This window comes from Ambystoma mexicanum, chromosome 12 (assembly GCF_040938575.1).
Source record: "Ambystoma mexicanum isolate Mex_15411 chromosome 12, UKY_AmexF1_1, whole genome shotgun sequence".
In the NCBI taxonomy this organism is placed as follows: Eukaryota; Metazoa; Chordata; class Amphibia; order Caudata; family Ambystomatidae; genus Ambystoma; species Ambystoma mexicanum.
In genome coordinates this window covers 617,005,587-617,025,829 of record NC_090936.1, presented here as the reverse complement: position 1 = coordinate 617,025,829, position 20,243 = coordinate 617,005,587, and the positions used below count along the sequence as shown (strand labels likewise).

At 48.0% G+C, this 20,243-nt stretch overlaps 1 protein-coding gene across 2 annotated transcripts in view; it reads left to right on the top strand.

Annotated features, from left to right (window-relative positions):
• LOC138513907 (arylsulfatase A-like) overlaps window positions 1–20,243 on the top strand; it is a 184,235-nt gene that overhangs the window by 34,684 nt on the left and 129,308 nt on the right. For both annotated transcript variants that reach the window (XM_069629049.1, XM_069629048.1), the window contains exons 2-5: window positions 2,065–2,305; window positions 3,535–3,753; window positions 3,841–4,010; window positions 8,876–9,000. In XM_069629049.1, coding sequence (XP_069485150.1) covers window positions 2,065–2,305; window positions 3,535–3,753; window positions 3,841–4,010; window positions 8,876–9,000 — 755 coding nt within the window. The remainder of the gene's footprint in view (window positions 1–2,064; window positions 2,306–3,534; window positions 3,754–3,840; window positions 4,011–8,875; window positions 9,001–20,243) is intronic.

The window sequence follows — 20,243 nt, the reverse complement described above, 5'->3', positions numbered from 1 at the left end:
GTATGGAACTGGCTGTGTCGGACTCTGCACTGTGCTTCTGTATCGCAGTGCTGAGGCACAGCCAGACTCTTTGCAAAGCAAAGGGAAACACAGTGAACCTCAAAGATTTGCACAATGCCCACATAATGAATATTCATGAAACATGTTTTGACTCTTTCCTTCATTGTGCTTACCAGCTGAACCAGAGATGGCAGCCATTATATGGACCCGTGTCTCCACGTTCAACTTTGCAATGCACTCGCATTTCGAACCCTGTCCTGAAAAGGAGCTACTGTCACAATACTACAGTGATTGGCTCATTGTGAAGTAGGCAATCTAAGAGCAGAAATTGTTTTTTGGGCGTGCAATGCGAGGCACTTTGTGCACAGCTGCCTTTATAAATACAAGTAAATTCATATATCTGGCCCCAGCTTTTAATTGTTCTGATGCAAATGAAGTCAAAACGGGCACACTTATGCTGACACATTTTACTCAGATCACCAACAGATATTTCTAGAAATTCAAGGAGGCAGGACATTTTTATGAACTTTACTTTTAAGTGAAAAAGCTACACCGCGGGACACAACTTGTACACACATGCATCACGAATTGCATATACAGTTAGGCAACAGAAGATGTATGCAGCAATGAACTGCTGTGATTCATGCACACAATGGGCCTCATTACACGGTAGGCGGTAAACCATGGCGCTATTAGCGCCATGGTTCATGCCGGTAAATTACCGGTACCGCCTTGGAGGAAAGGGGAATTATCGCCCTATTCCAAGGTTGGGAAGGCAGTAATTCCTCCTTCCTCCATTGCCCGTCCCCATTCCCATTTTTGCCCCATAGGACATAATGGGAATGGGGAAGGCGCTAATTACGGTACCGCAAATTGGCTCCCTGGTCCCTTTGCGGGTTGGATTTTTAACGCCTGCAAAAAGCAGGCGTTAAATTCCCCAAACCGCAAAGGGACCTCGTAGTAAGGCGGTAAGGATTTACCGGTACTGAGAAAATACCGGTACCGGTAAACCCTTACCGCCTACCGTGTAATGAGGCCCAATGTTCGCAGAGCAATGATAAGAGCATGTTGGGCGAGCTGTTCATCACACCATGCAGTCCTTTTCATCGGCCAAGCAGGCGTTCTAATTCAGTAAGGAGGGGAAGAACTAGTAGGTGCCAGCGCCCATGGGAGGGATCATTACTACATTAAGGATGGCACCGAGGAGAATATAATGCTGCCAAATGGCCAAAAGCATATAAGCGATGAAACCACTGTGTATATTACCATTCCTTCGGTGTTTGCCAGCAAGTGAAAAGCATAGTCCAAAAACAGATGGGGTGCTTGTGATGTATGTGTGTGGCGTGACTGATGTTCGTATTTTATGCTCTTGGTTTTGTTTAATAACAAGGTATGGGCTCGGTAGTTTACGATAGCCATAAAACAAGCAATTTTGTGAGTATGGCCAGGACAAGTTCACGTTACTCCCTTAATGAGATGATGACTAGATTAATTGTAATTCCTATTGTTTCTGAGTCTGTTTATGTTCTGTTTAATGTTGTACTATGCAAATGATAAATAACGATTTTTTAAAAAAAAAATAGAAACGTATCAACTTGATAATGGAACCGACAGTAAAACAAACACATGCTACTAACTACTAACCTCCCCCTGCTCCTCTCTCCTTTCCCGCATACCTCCCATGTACCACACGCACCCAAATGGGCTAGCCTTGCTACACACAAAATACCCAAGGCGCACATCCAACAAACTACCACAAATAACAAACAACCCAGACTGTGTACGCCGCCCCTCCGGAAACAATAACCCCAGCGTACACAGTCAAATCATACTGCTCAGGAAGCTGACCCGCACAGACGCCAGTTTCTCCTGGTTCTGCAAGCACTAACGGAAGAGCACAACCTCGATCCTATCCCTCTTCCCCCACTAATCGACCCCACCCACTTTCTTACAGAGCCACGCGAGCACCTGGAGACCCTGCAAGTGGTTTCGGCGCATAGTATAAATCAACATAGCATAGCATAACATAATGACAAACATGAAATATGTTGTTCTTTCTTTCAGGGCAGCCCTATTAACCGGCCGGTATCAGATGCGCTCTGGGGTCTACCCCAGTGTGTTTGACCCTGGCTCCATCGGCGGTCTGCCACTTACTGAGATTACTATTGCCGAGCTGCTGAAGACCCGTGGCTATGTGACTGCAATGGTGGGGAAATGGCACCTTGGCCTCGGTGCCAATGGAACATTCCTTCCCATACATCAGGGCTTTGATGAGTTCCTTGGAGTTCCTTACTCCCATGATCAGGTAAGGCCGAGGGAGTTCATGTGTGAAGGGGATGGGTGGAGTGGGATGGACTAATAGCACCGGGGGCTGGGGGGTCATGTTGTTTTGGCATATAGTGGGCAAATAATGTGATTTTCCAACCTGCGACTATTGAAAAGTCCTGTGTTGGAAGCTCGTGCCTGAGTAAGTCGGTCTGGCATGTCTTGCTGCCGAGCAAGCGCTAGACGTGTGGGGTGGGGTACATTGCCAAATTCACAGGGAAGATGCCTCATGCAAAGCGAGAAACTAGGAGCAATGCTACTCACTACAAGGAGGCAAGACCTTGAATGAAATTGAGGCAGGTGTGACAGAACTAGGATCTTAGAAGCATTGATGGGAGGTCTCTTTTAAGGACACACATCGGAATCATTAAGGGTCATTTCTGATGGAAGTAGCATTAAAGTAGAGGATATTGACTGCTGAATATAGATAACCAGGACTGTATACTAGTGGCACTGGCTCTTGGGGTTAAGACAGAGATGGGAAAACAAAGAGATCAGAAGTGAGACATGAGCAGAGCAAGGAAAAAAGTAATTTGTGAGCATCCTTTAAATCATGGATCAGCAATAGTTAATTCCTTTGGTTAAGGTAACAATTGTTAGGATATCATTCATTTTATAAGAAAGATGGGCATTATGATCCTGAACTCGACCAATGGCTGCCCAAGTCCTTCCATGCACACTTGCAGAATCCAGGGAATCTCTATGATGTGAGAGCAGTCCGCATACCGACTCCTGCATGCCTCCTCGCTGCACATCACAGCGGCCTCTGAGGAATCTTGCACCATTGTGTGAATCTAGAACACACTATCAGGAAAGCTTAGCCTGAAAAACTATTCTAAAATAGACGTGCAAGTTTCTGAATGTGTTCTTTTCTTGGCCCTTGCTCAATCTGCATTGTTCTCTTTGCACAATGCTTTGAATTCACCAAAATGCCTGGGGCCTCATGAAAGAGCATACTCTACCCCAGAAGAAAATACGTGCAAATCAACTACCAATGTATTCAATTCGCCGTGTGTATCACAACGAATACTTGTAATAATTCCTGCTAAAAGAAAACAAAACAAATGCGAAGATGTTGCAAGATGGCTGAACATTTTGCCATCCTGCTGGTGCTACCAAGAATTAAAGAAAGACCCTTCACTGTGCAGAGCTCACTATTTCTATTTCCCTGGCCTATCTTTTAATCTCATTGTTTGTTATTATTCCAAGGGGCCTTGCCAGAATCTCACCTGCTTCCCACCAGATACAAAGTGTTTTGGTACTTGTGACCAGGACGTGGTCCTTCTCCCAGTATTCCTGAACGGGGAGATCATCGAGCAGCCGGTGGACTTCCCAGGGCTGGTGCCACGCTACAATGCCTTTTCCAAGAACTTCATAGCGAATGCAGTCAAGCAGAAGCAACCTTTCTTCCTCTACTACGCTTCACATGTAGGTGTGACATTGAGCCATGGCCTAGCTTTTTCTGTTGTATGTTGCGCTAGTTAACCATATGTTCTGAACTGCATCCCTTTCCAGCACACACACTACCCACAGTTTGCAAGCAAGGAGTACACTGGAAAGTCCCTGCGAGGCCCCTTCGGAGATGCCCTGATGGAATTTGATGGCTCTATTGGTGGAATAATGGCCACCATCCAGGACCTTGGAGTTGCAAATGACACACTTGTTTTCTTCACTTCTGATAATGGGTGAGTCTTATGGGCGATGAACAGAAGAACGTGTCTCATTTTCATCCCTAAATGTATTGCTGAATAATGGCCTTGCAGGTCGTATGATTGTTACACACTAGACACATGCAGATTCGGCAGAAGAGTAGTCAATGACGTAACATTAGGATACAAATCCTCATTGAAATGCCAGCAAGCACATGGAATAGCTTCAATTAAATCGGTTGGAGAGATTAAAATCTATCAAAAGATATACAATAATAATATCATGAGAGCATTGTGAAAGCGGAGGAAAGCTAGAGTCTTTGGAGAAAGACCAGACAGGTGCAAATGATCAGCCTTCATGACAAGAGGATAGCAGCCCTTGAACACCAGCACACATGGAGAGGATTCTGCAGGCACGTGGGACTTGCAAGGGGAAGATGGCTCCTGTTTTTAAGTCTAAGAGGGAGATGCTGAATTTAATTAAGCCATTTTCTGGTGACTATGCCTTTTGTGTCTGGCTAGGTGAGGATCGGGCGTTGCTGGTTTAGTGAAACTATGAGAGAGAAATAATATTTGCTGGATTGCAAATATCTAGACAAGACAAGGGTGATATCCAGTATTACCTTTGGGAAGGTCCAGACATGTGTGCAAGCAGGAGGCCAATGATGGGTCAGAAGGCCGGTTCCATGAAGATCACCAAGAGAGGGGAGGATGCATTGACCCAGTGGACCCTAGAACTATAAGGCTGCATAGCTTTGAGGGAAACCATCCACTTGTACATGATATACACAAAATGGGCGTGTAAACAGAAAAGAAACTAACACACTTTCCCTGGGGAAGGAAGGACAGTAAGAGGCAGATTGCTAATCAAAAAAGCCCAGAAAAGGCACTTTTTCAATTTCCAGCTATTCTCAGAGCTGGCCTGTGGGGCTGGACAGCAGTGTAAAATATGCACGGGCCAGCCCCCTTACATGAATTAGTGTCTGGAGCTTCCTCCCAACACCAATGTATTATAGGGTCCCGATGACGACGTGGAATCTGGGAGTACATTTCACAGTGGCAAGCCCAAAAAATGGGCTGCCACTGTGAAATGCTAAAAAAGTAAGATTAAACATGTCTATCCCTGTATCAGGGATAGAAATGCAAGTAAAACAGGAGCAGCTCATACCACACTTTCACGCTTGCAAAATGCACGACAGCGTATGAAATTACCCTGTCTTGGAATGTTTTTTTCTATACACCTGTTCCAAACAGGCATAGGGGACCTTTTTGAATAAGTGAAGCACTTTAAAATGTGTCGAAATGCCCCATATAGTAAAAAGGGGACATGAGGGCATTTGATTGCGCATCTCTATGATGCCCCATTCAAACAGAGCATCTTTTGGGTGCAAATGGCGAGATGCTCAGGCATAGCTCATCAATTGCACCCCAAAACGTTTGTCCCTAACTGTACGGAAACTAAAACAGGGCCACTCACATGGCCTCAAAAGAGGTTGGTGAGACCCAACACATATAGGGAGCATGCCCATGGGTAGGGCACCGAGGGGTCTTTAAGACCGAAGACTAAGCCTGGAATCGATTCGTTTGCCCCACATGTACCAGAGACCTGGAGACTTATTGCGCAATATAGCCAGTCTGCCAATTGATGGGTACGGCTGGGCAATAGAAGTCTCCGGTGGTATCTCTCCCCTTACATAGAATGAGTTTTGGTATTGCCAACCCTGTGAACCTCGCCAGGGTGGTGGCAGGGTACATCACCAGTTATGCAGAGGCTCCAAGTGAGTTGGTGAGTTCCCATTGCACATTTTGTGTCGGGTGGTGTCAGGAGAGCAGATTCCTGATCTATGCTAGCACTTTGCATTGCATCAGATCATTACCTGAGTGTTATTAACAACAATCACTGGACAACAGCAGATACATATAAGGGAGGGGGAGGTGCACTTTGAAAAGCGTGGATTGGGCCTCTGGCCAGAAGCAACTATAGTTAAAGGAGAAGCATCGACTGTACCGTATTTTGGCATGGGGAGAAAAAGCTAGCAGTATGCCCGGATTGTAGCAGTATGCCGGGATTGTAGCAGTATGCCGGGATTGTAGCAGTATGCCGGGATTGCCCCCTTGAGATCCTGTATCTCCGGAGCATACGTCACCCCTGCAGCTCATTTGGGCAGGGAAACACAGCGAAAGGAATCAACCGAATGCACCACACACCCGATCAGGCTGCTAAGATAGCTCAGTGAGTAAAGCCTTTGCCTCCGAGATCTGTGAATAGCCTTCAGTCGCAGGTTTGAAACCCAGTAGCACCCATTTAGCTCTTGATCATTCCTAGATGGAGAGCGGGAGTGCCAACATTTTGGGAGAGGAACCCACACAATCCCAACTCCAAAACGTGGCTGTCATTCCATATTTTAGGAAGTCATGCTTAACATTTTGTGAGTAAACCAACTCCATGACAAAACTAGTAAAATTGTTTGTCAAAAAAGAGAGGTAGATTCGCCTTCATGTTCTTATGTCTCAGAGCAAAACGACAAAGTGCGAGCTGGATTTCTAAAAGTCCCAATGAATCCCCACCCTTCCTCACCTCACTCTACCCGCCACCCTTATGCACCCATCTCTACTCTGAATGCACTCTTCCCCATCACACTCCAAACATCCACTATACCCCACTTCTCCCTATATGTCACCCCTCTCTACACACTCTCCCTCTCCCCTCAATCTCTCTCTACCACACCACCCAGCCTAACCACACCCACCCTCTCTATCCCACCCCACTCCATTCTATCCCTAACATCCCTACCTCACAGGTGCCCACCTATCCTATGCCCACCCTACCTGTCCTCCTCCATCCCCCATACCGCACCACTTCCCACGCACACCCGCTCACCTGAGCGATTTCCCCCACCTTTCCCCCAATCTACACATCCTACATCAGCCCTCCCTACCCCCGCTCACCCTGGCTCACCCATTGCTACCATTCCCACTCTTACCTACTGCCTTCCAAATGAGCTCACCCCTTCTTTCTTCCACCCTAGCTTACCTCTATCCCCACGCCCTAGCTCACCTGTGAAGTCACCGTGTTTAATGTACAAGTTCCAAACATGTCTGCAAATTAGTGTTTGATGGCACACATTAATAATGCATTCTACCAGAGCGGCAGCCATATATATGCAAATCAGTCTGACAACCGCCCTAAAGAAGCAGCCCAGCTCAACGGGCGAGCCCACTTATATGGGAGCATCATAACGTGAAAATAATGTGTCGGGTGCAGCTCAGAGGGGGGTCGCCTAGTAGTTTAAAATACTTGATGGATGCAACTCAGATGAGGGTATCTCCCAAACGGTTTACGAAGTACAATTGCACGAATTCCTATGCATCGCTAGGGGACAGCTGGGTGGGGGTGGGGCGTTGGCCCCGGATGTTTTGGTTGTAGTCTTTGATAGGAGCTCAGGGGCTACAACCAAACGGCTAGCTAGCCCCGAGTCCTGACAGTCCTGACATTAGCATAGCCCCAGATCTTTTCCAGACCTGAATTGCCCTGATGATTCCCTTTATGACGATTGCCCAATTGTATGGCCGCCCCCCGGGACACGCAGCTGCCCAGCAGCATCTGACCATGCGTTTAGGCAATGTGGCCGACTGGCAATAGAGCTGGCCATGAACCCTGCAGACTTGGGTTTTCAGGCGGACTTTGCACTTAACCAAGGAAATCCTGTGTTTCTTGTCAGTCCAGTTTGTCTTCCTGTGCTTCACATTGTAAATATTTGACTTATAATCAGTTTTGTGTAACTAAGTCTACTGTTGCCGTGGCATGTTTCACGCCACTCCCTGTCGCCTCCTGGTTTCTGTAAACCCTACACACTCTTTTTCTCAGAGAAGCTCGTGCTGGTGAAGCCTTGTTCCAGTAAATGCTCAGTGTCAATCACTCCAGTGCTTTTAGGGATGGGTCTGAAATTATTGCACATCTAAAATATCTGAGAAGTGACCCTGGCAATTCTCCGTCCAATACTTTATCCACCTGCCTCGTTTTTATCCAGTTTATCTTCAGTCCTTTCCTGTAGTGTACTGGCTTCCTTCTACCTATCGTCAATTCATTGCACTGCACTCCTGCAACCCCCATTCCCCTCTACTCCCAATCTCCTCTAATTCCCTCCTCTTCACATTGGAGATAATGGGCCTCATTACAACTTTGCAGGTCTAGAGAAAATGCTGATATTCCGGCACCAGCATTTCTTCGGGACCGGCAAAGCACAAGTCTGCCGGTGGAGGCCACAGATCTCCCGGCAGGCCTGACCTACCGATAGATCAGGCCCCTTCAGGCAGATAGTTGCCTGAATCACTGGCACCGGTAATACCAATGTCTTTCTTTCCCCTGCCCTTGGATTGACTCCTCCATCCCGCTTCTTCTTTTAGCTTCTTTTACTCTATGCCCTAACATTTCCTCATACTTCTTGAGCCTTCACTCTTATCTCCATCTCCATTAACTTCAGTGATTCGCCCCCTCGGCTCTGTCATTCACTGTCTCTTACAGGATCAGTTCTGGCAGTAATTCTGCGGGATACATTATATGCAATGAGAGGGGTGGCATCTAACAAGACAAGCTCTCACCTTGTTCGGCCTGATTCATACCTTCAACCTTCTGATGTCGGTATATTGAGTACCATTAAATTGGGTGATAATAACACTTGTTATTACAGTGCTTAGAAGAAGGAGAAATCTGGCACGACAAACATGAAATAGCAAGCTGAAAACTATAAGGGATCCATTTCAAGCATCATTTGAGGATATTGGTTCATAGATGCCTTTTTTTCATAGTCACATCAGTTAGTCAAATAATAGGCAAGGTATTAGTGCATAAAAATGTGTGCATTGTTGTCACTCCCTCTTTCTCTGTTTCTTCCATCCAGGCCAGAGACCATGCGCAAGTCCCGTGGGGGCAACTCAGGACTTTTGAAATGTGGGAAAGCCACGACCTATGAGGGTGGTGTGAGAGAGCCCGCCATAGCCTACTGGCCGGGTCGAATCAAACCTGGTATGTACATCATTGCTAATGCATATATCTGCTCTGAATGGTGTTGATATGCTGGCAAATGTGCTCGTGGAATGCTTCTGAGTTCACACTCTGAGAGGGCTTACTCAGTCTTTCATCATTCTGATGCTAAATAAGTCACATTAATATTTCACTATTTATATGATATGACATTTATAACACGCCTATACACAAGTGTTTCAAGGCGCGATGAGACAAGGGAGGGGGAACAGAGGGAAGACAGAGACAACGATCTTACTAGGCCAGGTGAAATTGAGATTGCACAAGTTCAGGGGAAGGGGGAAGGGGAAAGTGCGGGGAACAAGGGGGAGGGACAGTGCAGTACATGGGATCGACAGTAAGAAAAATAAATAGAATAAATAAAGCAATAAGTAAAAAGTGCGGCCAGCTGTGCAAAGTGCAAGGGTAAGTACAGACATCAGGTGTCAAGTGCTGATAGGGGACTGTAGGGATACAGAATACAGTACCCAAGTGCGGAGGTCTCCAGGGAGGCAGTGCAGGGGTGCAACTGGCGGGGGAGGGGACCTGGGCCTGAGACCAAGAGGTGGCCAGGAGACCAATGCAGATTCAGTTTCAGCCAGGAGTTCAGCAGGGGAGAGGAGAAGAGAAAGCAGAAGCAAAAAGCAAGGTTTTAAGGTGCTTCCAGAACCGGAGATGATTCTCCTCCAGTTTCAGGGAGGATGGAAGGCTGTTCCAGAGGGAGGCCCCAGCCGAAGAAAGAGATCTACCACCAACTTGTTGCTTGGAGAAGCGACTGACCCTAAGGGAGTTGGAGGCAGATGAGCGAAGAGCTTGAGAAGGAAGATATTTAGGAAGAGAGAGTTGGAGGTATTGAGCACCCAGGCCCCAGAAGGTCTTGTGGACAATGCAGAGGGTCTTGAACTTAATCCTCGCAGCCACAGGAAGCCAGTGCAGAGATTTCAGTCCTGGAGGGATACGATCCCTGGGCTTGAGGCCAAGGACAAGTCTTGCGGTACTGTTCTAGATGAGTTGCAGAGGGCGGAGAGTAGAAGCAGGCAGATCTAGAAAGAGGCTGTTGCAGTAATCCAGCCTAGAGAGAACCATAGCTCTGGAGACAGTGAGCTTCTGGAGGAAGGAGAGGAAACGAAGAATACCTCTGAGGAGGTGCAGCTCGTAGTGCGACTTGAGGAGAGAAGGAGAGTGTGGAGTCGAAGATGACCCCGAGGTTTTTAGCCTCAAAGGTGGGAGCAGGAAGAGGGCCAAGAGAGGCCGGCCAGAGAGTGACAGGAATGTAATGGTTTTGTGTCTGTTGTTTAGTTTCTTGCAATTGTAATTTTCAGTCCTTGGCTCCTATGTTTTCTCTTTTATTTTCTTCCTTTTCTCCTCTTCATCCACCTTATTCTTTTTCTTATTTATAATATTTAGAATTGGTTTGTGTTGAATTGGTTACTATGTTTTGACTTTGATTGAATATGGGTGAGTTTAATTGTATTTGTATTGTGAAAATAAAAACTTAACATCCAAAAAATGAAAGGAGGGAGTAGGTGTGCCGATGAGGAGAATCTCAGTCTTACTGGCATTAAGGCAGAGATCATTGGCGGCACACCACTCCTGAATAGCAGACAGACAGTCGGAGATGAGAGAAGGAGAAGAAGTGGCGGAAGGGAGCCTGAAAATGAATTGTGTCATCCGCATAACACTGAAAGTCGGGGCAGAGAGCGGCAATGTGGTCGGCAAGAAGTGCCAGGTATTGGTTGAACAGCCAGGGAGAGAGGTTAGACCTGTGGGGAACACCACAGGTAGAGCTAGAGATAGAGGAGAGGAAGGAATGTTGACAACTCAGTGCACCCCACACTCTTGAGGCTGGCTGTACCTAATTCACAAGTGAAAGGTGGAGCAGACGCACTGGAATTCATGCCAGTGAACTGCACTGTACATGATCTCTGCACCTGGTAGTCATTGCTAGATGGGGTTGCCAGGGGGGGTGTTAGACCCAGGAATTTTAGTAGTAGCCCCTGATAGAAGCTCAGGGGCTACAACCAAAAGGCTAGCTAGCCCCGAGTCCCGACAATACAGGCATTAGTGTAGCCCTGGATCTTTTCCAGACCTAGCAACACCCGTGGCTGGGACTTTTCTGAGCTCATGGTACCACCTTGAGCAACAGTAATGGCTGTATCCAGTGCCTTGAGACTACAGTCTGTTTCTCTTCCCAGAAGTCAAGATAGTCTTCTAGTCACTGGTTGGCCTTGACATTTGTAATATTTTTTTAAATATCAGGCCATATTTCCCAAACAAATGCCTATTTCCCAAGCAAATATTGGGTACATTGAAATACATATTTATAGGCAGCAATGGCATAACTTAGATTCAAACACAGAAACTGATCTCCGCACAGTTCTCCCCACACACATTCTATCTGGACTGGATTGTGACCACTTGATACTGCCTGGCACAGAGTAAGTCAGCTGTTAGCAATGAATGCTATTGAGCATGCCAATGCATGATGTGTTTTAATTGCACTCCATCATAACCACATTACTCCACCCTAATCTGTAACCACCCATCTCGTTGTGGCCGTTTCACCCTGTATTTTTCACAGCATTTTTTAATGGAGGCGGGCTAACGGAAAATATATTATTGGTCTTTAGAGGCGAGTAGATTGGGGTGTGGGAGGAGGTTATGGCAGGGATGTCATTTGGGACTTGACAGGGGTTGCAGCTGTGACCCCTGAGGTCTCGCATGCTACCCCTGTGGTCTCCCTTGCAATCCCTAAAAAAAGAATTGGCGCTTTGTTTCTGGAGTGGCTGGCTTTCTTGTTCAGGCAAATAAAATTAAAAAAAAACAGGGGGTTCCACAAGTGTAACACTTAGAGCAGTGATGCTAAATAGGAATAACTTTCTGGAATTCTATGTAATAATTGCTAGACTCATGAAAGGTTTATTTCAGGCACACTTCAGGGGTGAGTCACTGATTTAGTCTTTAAACACCTCAACTCAGCCCTTCATCATTCTGAGGTTGATAAAAGGATACTGTGATGCTCGAAATGCATTGGAGGGACAGGGCCTCCGTATCCTTGTGCTTTACTGCTTTTTATCGTGTGTTCTGTCGTGTTTTCCACGCAGGAGTTCATGTGGGACTCCTGGCGGTGCAGCTCTCTTTTGGTTTGGTGAACGGACCCGTGGGATACCCGTATGGCACCCATCGGTGGGGGGTACAACCCTGTGCCCCTAGTGTATGTTTTTGGGCACCTGTGGGTGGCCCGCAGGGTATGGGCTGGTGGCTGCTCCATGCTGAATTTGACAGGTGTGCGGAGAATCCTCCATTTTGGGATACCCCGGCCCTGCCATTGGACTCAGTTGATTCCTGATGGAAAACAAAATGGCCCCTGTGGCCTCTTGCTTTCTATTACCTATTACCTTGTTTCCCAAAGTCCTGGGAAGCCCTGACTCTGTCCCTTCCCCCTTGACTGGCTGTTGGGTGGAAGTGCCATATATGGTGTTGTTGTGAAGGCCCGGCCAGACTAGCTGGAGCCTTCCCAGTGATGTATGTTGTGGGTACCTCCTGTGGGTGGGACCTGGGTGAATGGAGTGTGTGACCAATATGCACTTCTTGTTGTGGTTGTCTGGTTTCTGGCATGAGAGACAAAGATTGAGACAGCCCTGCCCGAAACTGGCCTGTGTGTAGTGTTGAATGGCTGGGTACTTGTCCCAATCCACATTCCTTGTTGTGAGTGTCTGAGAGGGAGGAGGATGGCCTGAATGCACTGCGTGTCTGATTGGCTGACTGACTGCATGAATGCCCTTCTGGATGATTGGCTACTGAGTGTGACCTAGCAGTGTGGATGAGAGACAGAATAGTATATCTGGGGACCTCTCACCACTGGAAATTGTTAAGAAGCTGAAGTCCACTACGACGAGTAACTGGAGTAACTGAAGCCTGACCTTGAAGCCCCGCTGGACGAGAAGAAGTGCTGTTGCTCTCCTTCACAATCTGAAAGCTGCTGTGTCTCCAAGGACTGACCCAGAGAGGACCTGGTAAGGCGCCCTCTTCCCGAGCTACGAGGGACCATCGTGCACCAGCTGATCTTTGCCTAAGCTCCCTTGGAGACAGACCTACGACAGGCTGCCGACCCGAGATGGGGACTGCCGCGGAATCCCAAAGGGAAGCACCCGGACTGTTGTCTGCCACTTCACCACCGTAGTTCAACCTGTTCTCCGTCGGACGTTCGACGACCCGTGACTCCTGCCTTAAAGGGAGGGCACTCAAGAAGGGCCGTCTATTCCCCGACACCGAACGCCGAGTTCCTCGACGCCTCTCGACGATCCCTGGCTCCTGCTTTAAAGGGAGTCACTCAAGAAGGATCAGTCGATGCATCTTCGGAGATCTCTACTCCACCAGGTACATTGGGGGGGGTAAAACCTTAATAGGAGGAAATAAGACTATTGAACAATATATGGACTGGGCTTGTGCTATATATCTTTATTTACAGGTTGCCCAGGTGTGGGGATCTCCACACAGAATTGTGCCTAAGGGTAGGGGTCAGAAATCTGCCTATTGTTTCTACCATCTTGCGTTCCTTCCTATCTCTATTGCTGGTTTCCTCGTTACTGATCTATGTGACATTTTAACCATACAGTTGATGCACTTTAATGAGATTTGATAACATTGGTGGTACCACTTTAGAATTGTATATATTCATCATTGTGGATTTCCGAGTACAAAGAGCGTTATTGTGATTGTGTACATACCTTTGAATATTAATTATATAAAGACTGTGTTTTCAGTAATACAGTGTGTGGACATTCCTTTGTGGGGGTTCAGGGACTACACTGTACTTAAGACCCAGCCTGCATCACCTCCCGAAAAGCTACGCCTTGATTGCTTGTCCATTGCTACCAATTGAGAATCTTGGCTGGGGTCCTCTGTGCCTCTCCTCTACCATAGAGAGAGCGGAAGTACAGGCACCCCCCCACCAGTATCTTTACACTGGTGGCAGCGGTGGGATGCTTATGGTTTTAAGAATCAGTGTATAACCGTGCCACTTACAAAATATCTGCACTTTATTAAATTAAGGTTTGGTTGTGTACAAAATAACTGCATTACAAGCAATGGAGTCTATTGCAAATGGTAAATTGACTCGGATGAGCTTAGAGGCTCTCCAGAGTGCTTGTGAAGCCAGGGAGGTAGACTTTGTGGATAAGTCTAGGGCGGAGCTGATAGCTGCCCTGGCGGACTAGCAGACCAATGGTGAAACTCTTGATGAGGGGGGGAATGCAACCAAGGAGGACTCTGCCCCTGGGGTTTCTACTGAATCTGTTTCTGGGAATGCCACCATACCTGCTGCCTCTGTTCCGAACCCCAGCACTGTGCTTCAGCGGAAAGCCCTGAAGATTGAACTTTTAAAATTGGAGCTACAACGGGAACAGTTAGCCTTTCAATACAAAAAGTTGGCAACCGAAGCTGAGTTGAAGAAAGAGGAGTTGTCACAGCAAGTGATACTCAAAGATAGGGACACTGAGCACCAAAGAATCCAGCTAGAGAAAGTTAGAGTGGAGACTTCAGCTAAACCAGTTGAGAGTGGCAGGTCCCCAGCCACCAAATTTATGAAGGATTTGGTTGGTGTGTTTGTGGAGGGTTCTGACATCCTCCAATGGATTGAAGCGTTTGAAATGGTTTGTGCAATTCATGATGTTGACAAAGAGATTGGGCTAAGTGTTTGCTAAGCAGAGTGCCTCAGACTGGGTATGACTGTATTCTGGAACTGAGTGTGGAAGACAGGGGTCAGTATGAGTGTATGAAATCTGCTTTGATTGCCAAGTTTGGCATGATACCTACCCAATACCTTAAAAGGTTCAGGGATTTTAAGAAAAGAGAGAATGTGTCTTGGGTTGACTGGGTGAGTGCTGCGCACATGAATATGATGGGGTGGATTGATGGTTACAAGGTGAAAACCTTTGTTGAATTGTCCCACCTGTTGTTTTTTGAGCATTTTTCTGAAGCCTGTTCACCGGAGCTGCGTCAGTATGTTGCTGACCAGAACATTTTGGATCCCTTTAAGCTGGCTAGGCTGGCTGACAAGTGGGTCTCCCACCGGGTGTCCCCTAAGGACTCCAGTGGGAAGGACAAGGACAAAGAAAAGGGGGCCTCTCAGAAAGCTGAGGAGTCCCAAAAGCAGTCACAGTCGAATAAACCTAAACCCTCCTCTCCTAAGACCCAAAAATCTAGTGGGGATAAGTCATCTGTGGGTGGGAATAAGAGTAGTGGTCCACCTGCTGCAAAGCAGGCTCCCAGTGGTTCCAGTACCGTACCCCGCACGCCCGGCACTTGTTGGGACTGTGGGGCTCTGGATCACAAGAGGGGTGACTCCAAGTGTAAAGGTAAGGCACTTGGAGTACAGGCTGTCAGCCTGACCTACCCTTACCTCGTGTCTGAGGTGGAGGCCACTGTCCTCCCCTCCTCTACAGGGATCACATTTGATGCTCCTGTAGAGATTTCCTTAGTGTCCCTTGGGGCCTGGGACCAGTACGCGGAAGTACTGGCGACTATCCCGCAGAACACCCGTAGATTTTTGAGAAGTGTCCTCCTGAATGGCCAGCCTTCTACTGGTTTGAGAGACACTGGGGTAAGCATGACAGTGGTGGACAGGACCCTGCTCAAGCCAGAGGACTATGTAGGTGCTCCTCTGAGAACCACCAGGTTAACTGGTGGGCCTCCCAAATTATCGCCTGTAGCCCGGGTCATGCTCGTAATTGGAGACAAGACAGCAAAGCTTCCTGTCCTGGTTCAGGACAATGTTCCTGCTAACATTCTGTTAGGAAATGATCTAGTAGAGTTGGGATTGATCGCGGATGGTCTTCCCATGACTGCTGCTGCGGTCACTAGGTCACAGGTGACCCCGGGTCTGGCTGTGAGTCAGGTACCCGAGCCGAAGGCGCAGCCTAAGGCAAGACGAAGGAAGAACAAGAAGGCCACCTCTATGGAGGGAGCTCCTTCTCTTCCTGCTGTTCCTACAGCACCCATTGGGATCCATGCTCCGGACGGTCTGGGTCCAGTGGTACACCCCGTCTCAACTCCTGTGGGAGAAGAGCCAGAAGACTCTCCTGTGGGAGAGGTTCTCAGCGCGGAGGATCATCCCGATCTTCAATGCTTGTTAGCTGAAGGGGGACCCTCCCGGGCAGACTTCTGTAAAGGACAGAGAGAGTGTCACTCTCTCGAGGGTCTGAGGAAACAGGCCCTGTCCCAGGCACAAGGAGAAGTGCCTAGGACATTCCGGATAGATTGGGAGGGTGAGCTCCTTGTTAGTGAGCCCACTAAGCCTGAACCTGATGCCCTCAAGAGGTTGTTGGTACCCAGGGTTTACAGGCCCTTCCTACTGCAGTTGGCGCCTCATTTCTACTGGCCTCGGATGGGAGTAGAATTGGAGTCCCACTGCACCACCTGCCCAACTTGTCAGTTGTCTGGCAAGACTGGAGGCGGTGTCATTGCCCCACTGCAGCCATTGCCAGTGGTTGGCACACCATTTGAGAGGGTGGGCATCGACATCGTCGGTCCCCTGGACCCTCCCACGTCAGGTGGACATCGGTTCATCCTGGTTTTGGTAGATCATGCCACCAGGTACCCTGAGGCTATACCCCTTCGGACTGTAACCGCCAAGGTGGTTGCCAGGGCTCTCCTGGGCATTTTCACCCGTGTTGGATTCCCCAGGGAGGTTGTCTCTGACAGAGGATCCAACTTCATGTCTAGTTACATGAAGACCATGTGGAAGGAGTGCGGAGTAACCTATATGTTCTCCACCTCTTACCACCCCCAGACCAAAGGTCTGGTTGAGAGATTTTAATAAAACTCTCAAGGGCATGATAGGTGCTTTGGAAGAGCCCCTACGGAGGAAATGGGATCTCCTCCTACCATGCCTGCTGTTTGCTTACAGAGAGGTACCTCAAGAGGGTGTTGGTTTCAGCCCCTTTGAGTTACTCTTTGGACATCCCGTGAGGGGGCCCCTTGCCTTGATCAGAGAAGGTTTGGAAGCCACCCCTCCAGGTCCTGCCAAGCAAGTGGGGGACTATGTGTTAGTCCTCAGATGGAGGATGACACAAATAATGGGTCAGGCAACAGCGAATCTCAAGGCCAGCCAGGAATTGAACAAATACTGGCATGACCTTAAAGCATCGCAAGTGGATTGGACTCCGGGACAGGAAGTCATCGTGATGGAGCCTGCCAAGCCTCAAGCATTGGCCGATAAATGGTCTGGACCCTTCAGGATATTCTCCAAGATGGGCGAGGTCAATTATCTGGTTGACATGGGAATCCCAGGGCTAGCCCCTCAGGTTTCTATGTTAATAGGCTCAAGCCTTTCCACAGGCGAGCCGAATTCTCATGTCTCTTGCTGGCTTCAGAGCAAGAAGAGGATGAGAGTGAGCCCCTGCCTGATTTGCTGCATAGCAACCCTCAGGATGGCTCAGTGGAGGGAGTGCATCTCTCTCCAGATTTGACAACAGAGCAGCAGAGGGCCTGCAGGACTTTGCTCCAGCAGTATGCCTCTCTGTTTTCGCTGACGCCAGGCCTTACACCGTGGTGTAAGCACGAGATTGACACTGGTGACAGCGTTCCTGTCAAGAGCAGGAGCTACCGAATGTCAGATATGGTTAAGAACCACATCCAGGCTGAGGTCGCCAAGATGTTGGATCTCGGTGTTATTGAAACCTCAACCAGTCCCTGGTCCAGTCCTGTGGTCCCCAGGCAGGTACCAAGGATTGGAGGTTATGTGTGGACTACCGAGGAGTCCATGCCGTCACCAAAACTGACGCGCGCCCACTGCCCCGGGCTGATGAGCTCGTGGACACTATAGGTGCTGCCAAATTTGTGAGCACCTTTGACCTCACCTCAGGCTATTGGCAAATAGCTCTGACAGACCATGCCAAGGAAAAGACGGCGTTCTCGACACCAGAGGGACTCTACCATTTTAGGGTCATGCCTTTTGGGTTGAAGAATGCCCCTGCCACCTTCCAGAGATTGGTCAATCGTGCTCTCAGTGGGCTGGAAGCCTTTTGTGTGGCTTATTTAGACGACATCGCCGTCTACAGTTCCACTTGGGAAGAGCACTTGACACATCTGGTTAAGGTGTTGCAGGCCTTGAAAAGGGCTAACCTCACTATCAAGGCCACCAAGTGCCAGATAGCTCAGGGGAAAGTCACGTCTCCTGGTCATGAGTTAGGAGGGGGTCAAATCCAACCTCTCCCCATTAAGGTACAGGATGTACAGGACTGGGAGACTCCCACTACTCAAACCCAGGTGAGAGCCTTTTTGGGCCTCACTGGGTATTATTGCAATTTCATGGCGGACTATGGAACCATAGCTGCACCACTGACAGCTCTGAATTCACCCAAACAGCCTAGGAAGGTTAATTGGACTGAAGACTGTCAGAGGGCCTTTGATGGCTTGAAAGAAAGTCTGTGTAGGGCACCTGTGTTGTGTGCGCCTGACACAGCTGACCCTTTATCGTCCAGACGGATGCCTGCGACACAGGAATTGGAGCAGTCTTGTCCCAGTTAGATGACAAAAGGAGAGAACATCCTATCATATTCATCAGTAGACAACTCAAGGGTAGAGAACGTAGGTGGGCTACTGTTGAAAAGGAATGTTTTAGTATAGTTTGGAGCCTTAGGCGTTTTAGGCCCTACCTACGGGGTCTACCTTCAAGGTCCAAACAGATCATAAACCCCTGAAGTGGCTTATGCAGATGAAGGGTGAGAACCCGAAACTGCTCAGGTGGTCCATTAGCCTGCAAGGGCTAGACTTCACCATAGAGCACAGACCAAGGAAGAGTCACGATAATGCAGATGGCCTTTCCAGAAGGCATGTTGACCGTCTGGATGAGGGTGTCTATCCCGTGGGAAATTAGGCACCCTCCACCTCAGTCTGGGGGGCGACTGTGATGCTGGAAATGCATCAGAGGGACAGGGCCTCCGTATCCTTGTCCTTTACTGCTTTTTATCGTGTGTTCTGTCGTGTTTTCCACGCAGGAGTTCATGTGGGACTCCTGGCGGTGCAGGTCTCTCTTTTGGTTTGGTGAATGGACCCGTGGGTGGCCCGCAGAGCAGGGTATTTGACAGGTGCACGGAGTATCATCCATTTTGGGATACCCCGACCCTGCCATTGGAATCAGTTGATTCCTGATGGAAAACAAAATTACCCTGTGGCCTCCTGCTTTCTATTACCTATTACCTTGTTTTGCCAAAGTCGTGGGAAGCCCTGACTCTGTCCCCCCTTGTCCCCTGACTGGCTGTTGGGTGGAAGTGCCATATATGGTGTTGTTGTGAAGGCCCGGCCAGACTAGCTGGAGCCTTCCCAGTGATGTATGTTGTGGGTACCTCCTGTGGGTGGGACCTGGGTGAACGGAGTGTGTGACCAATATTTTTTTTTTTATTATTTTTTTTTTATTTTATTGTAAGACTGCAGTTCAATAATAATATCAAACTTTTGTTACATGGCGCAAACTCAAGCGGTTAGTTAAGAGTATTCTCTCCCGAGCTAGATCTTTATGTATTATCAATCGATCCTCTCACATGAATCGAGTCTTGGATCGCTTCTTCAAGTTTGGTCTGTGCGCAGTATCGCATCTAAGAAGTTGATTATATTGCAGGTAAGCTTAATATTTCTCCCAGCCAAGATTGTATCCCACCATTCATCCGCATCATATAGGATGGGTTTATAAGAGAGCAAGTGTAGCTCTCTGGGAATGATAAGCTGAGGGCAAGCTGTTATTAAGTGTTTTAGTGTTTCCACTTCTCCTAAGTTGCAAAATCTGCATTTGTTTGAAGAAATGGTTTTGGATCGACGTTGCCATAATGATTCTCTAGTATTCAGGGCATTCAATCTGAGTTTCAGGAATTGGGTCCTGTGGTGGCGTGAGGGGCAAGTTGTGAGATATTTCGGTAAGGAGTGTAGTTTCAGCATACTCGTCGAGTCTGATAAAGTGGATTTAAGCATTGCTCGGTGTTCGTATGATGTTATCCAATCCCAGGCCTCAAGTTATTTTTTTGCGTGCTGTGGACGATCAATCAACTCGTTGGTAGATATATTGGCGGCATCCATGATGGTTTTTATTTTGGACTTCCATGTTTGGAGTAAGCTCGACTGTGAGTTTTCTTTTTCATTTACGAAAATTTCATATGCTGGGATTTGTGATCCTAGCATCATTTTCCTCAGCAGCGATAGGGATTGCCATAGTACTGTCATATAAATTGAGTTCTGGGTCAGTTCATATC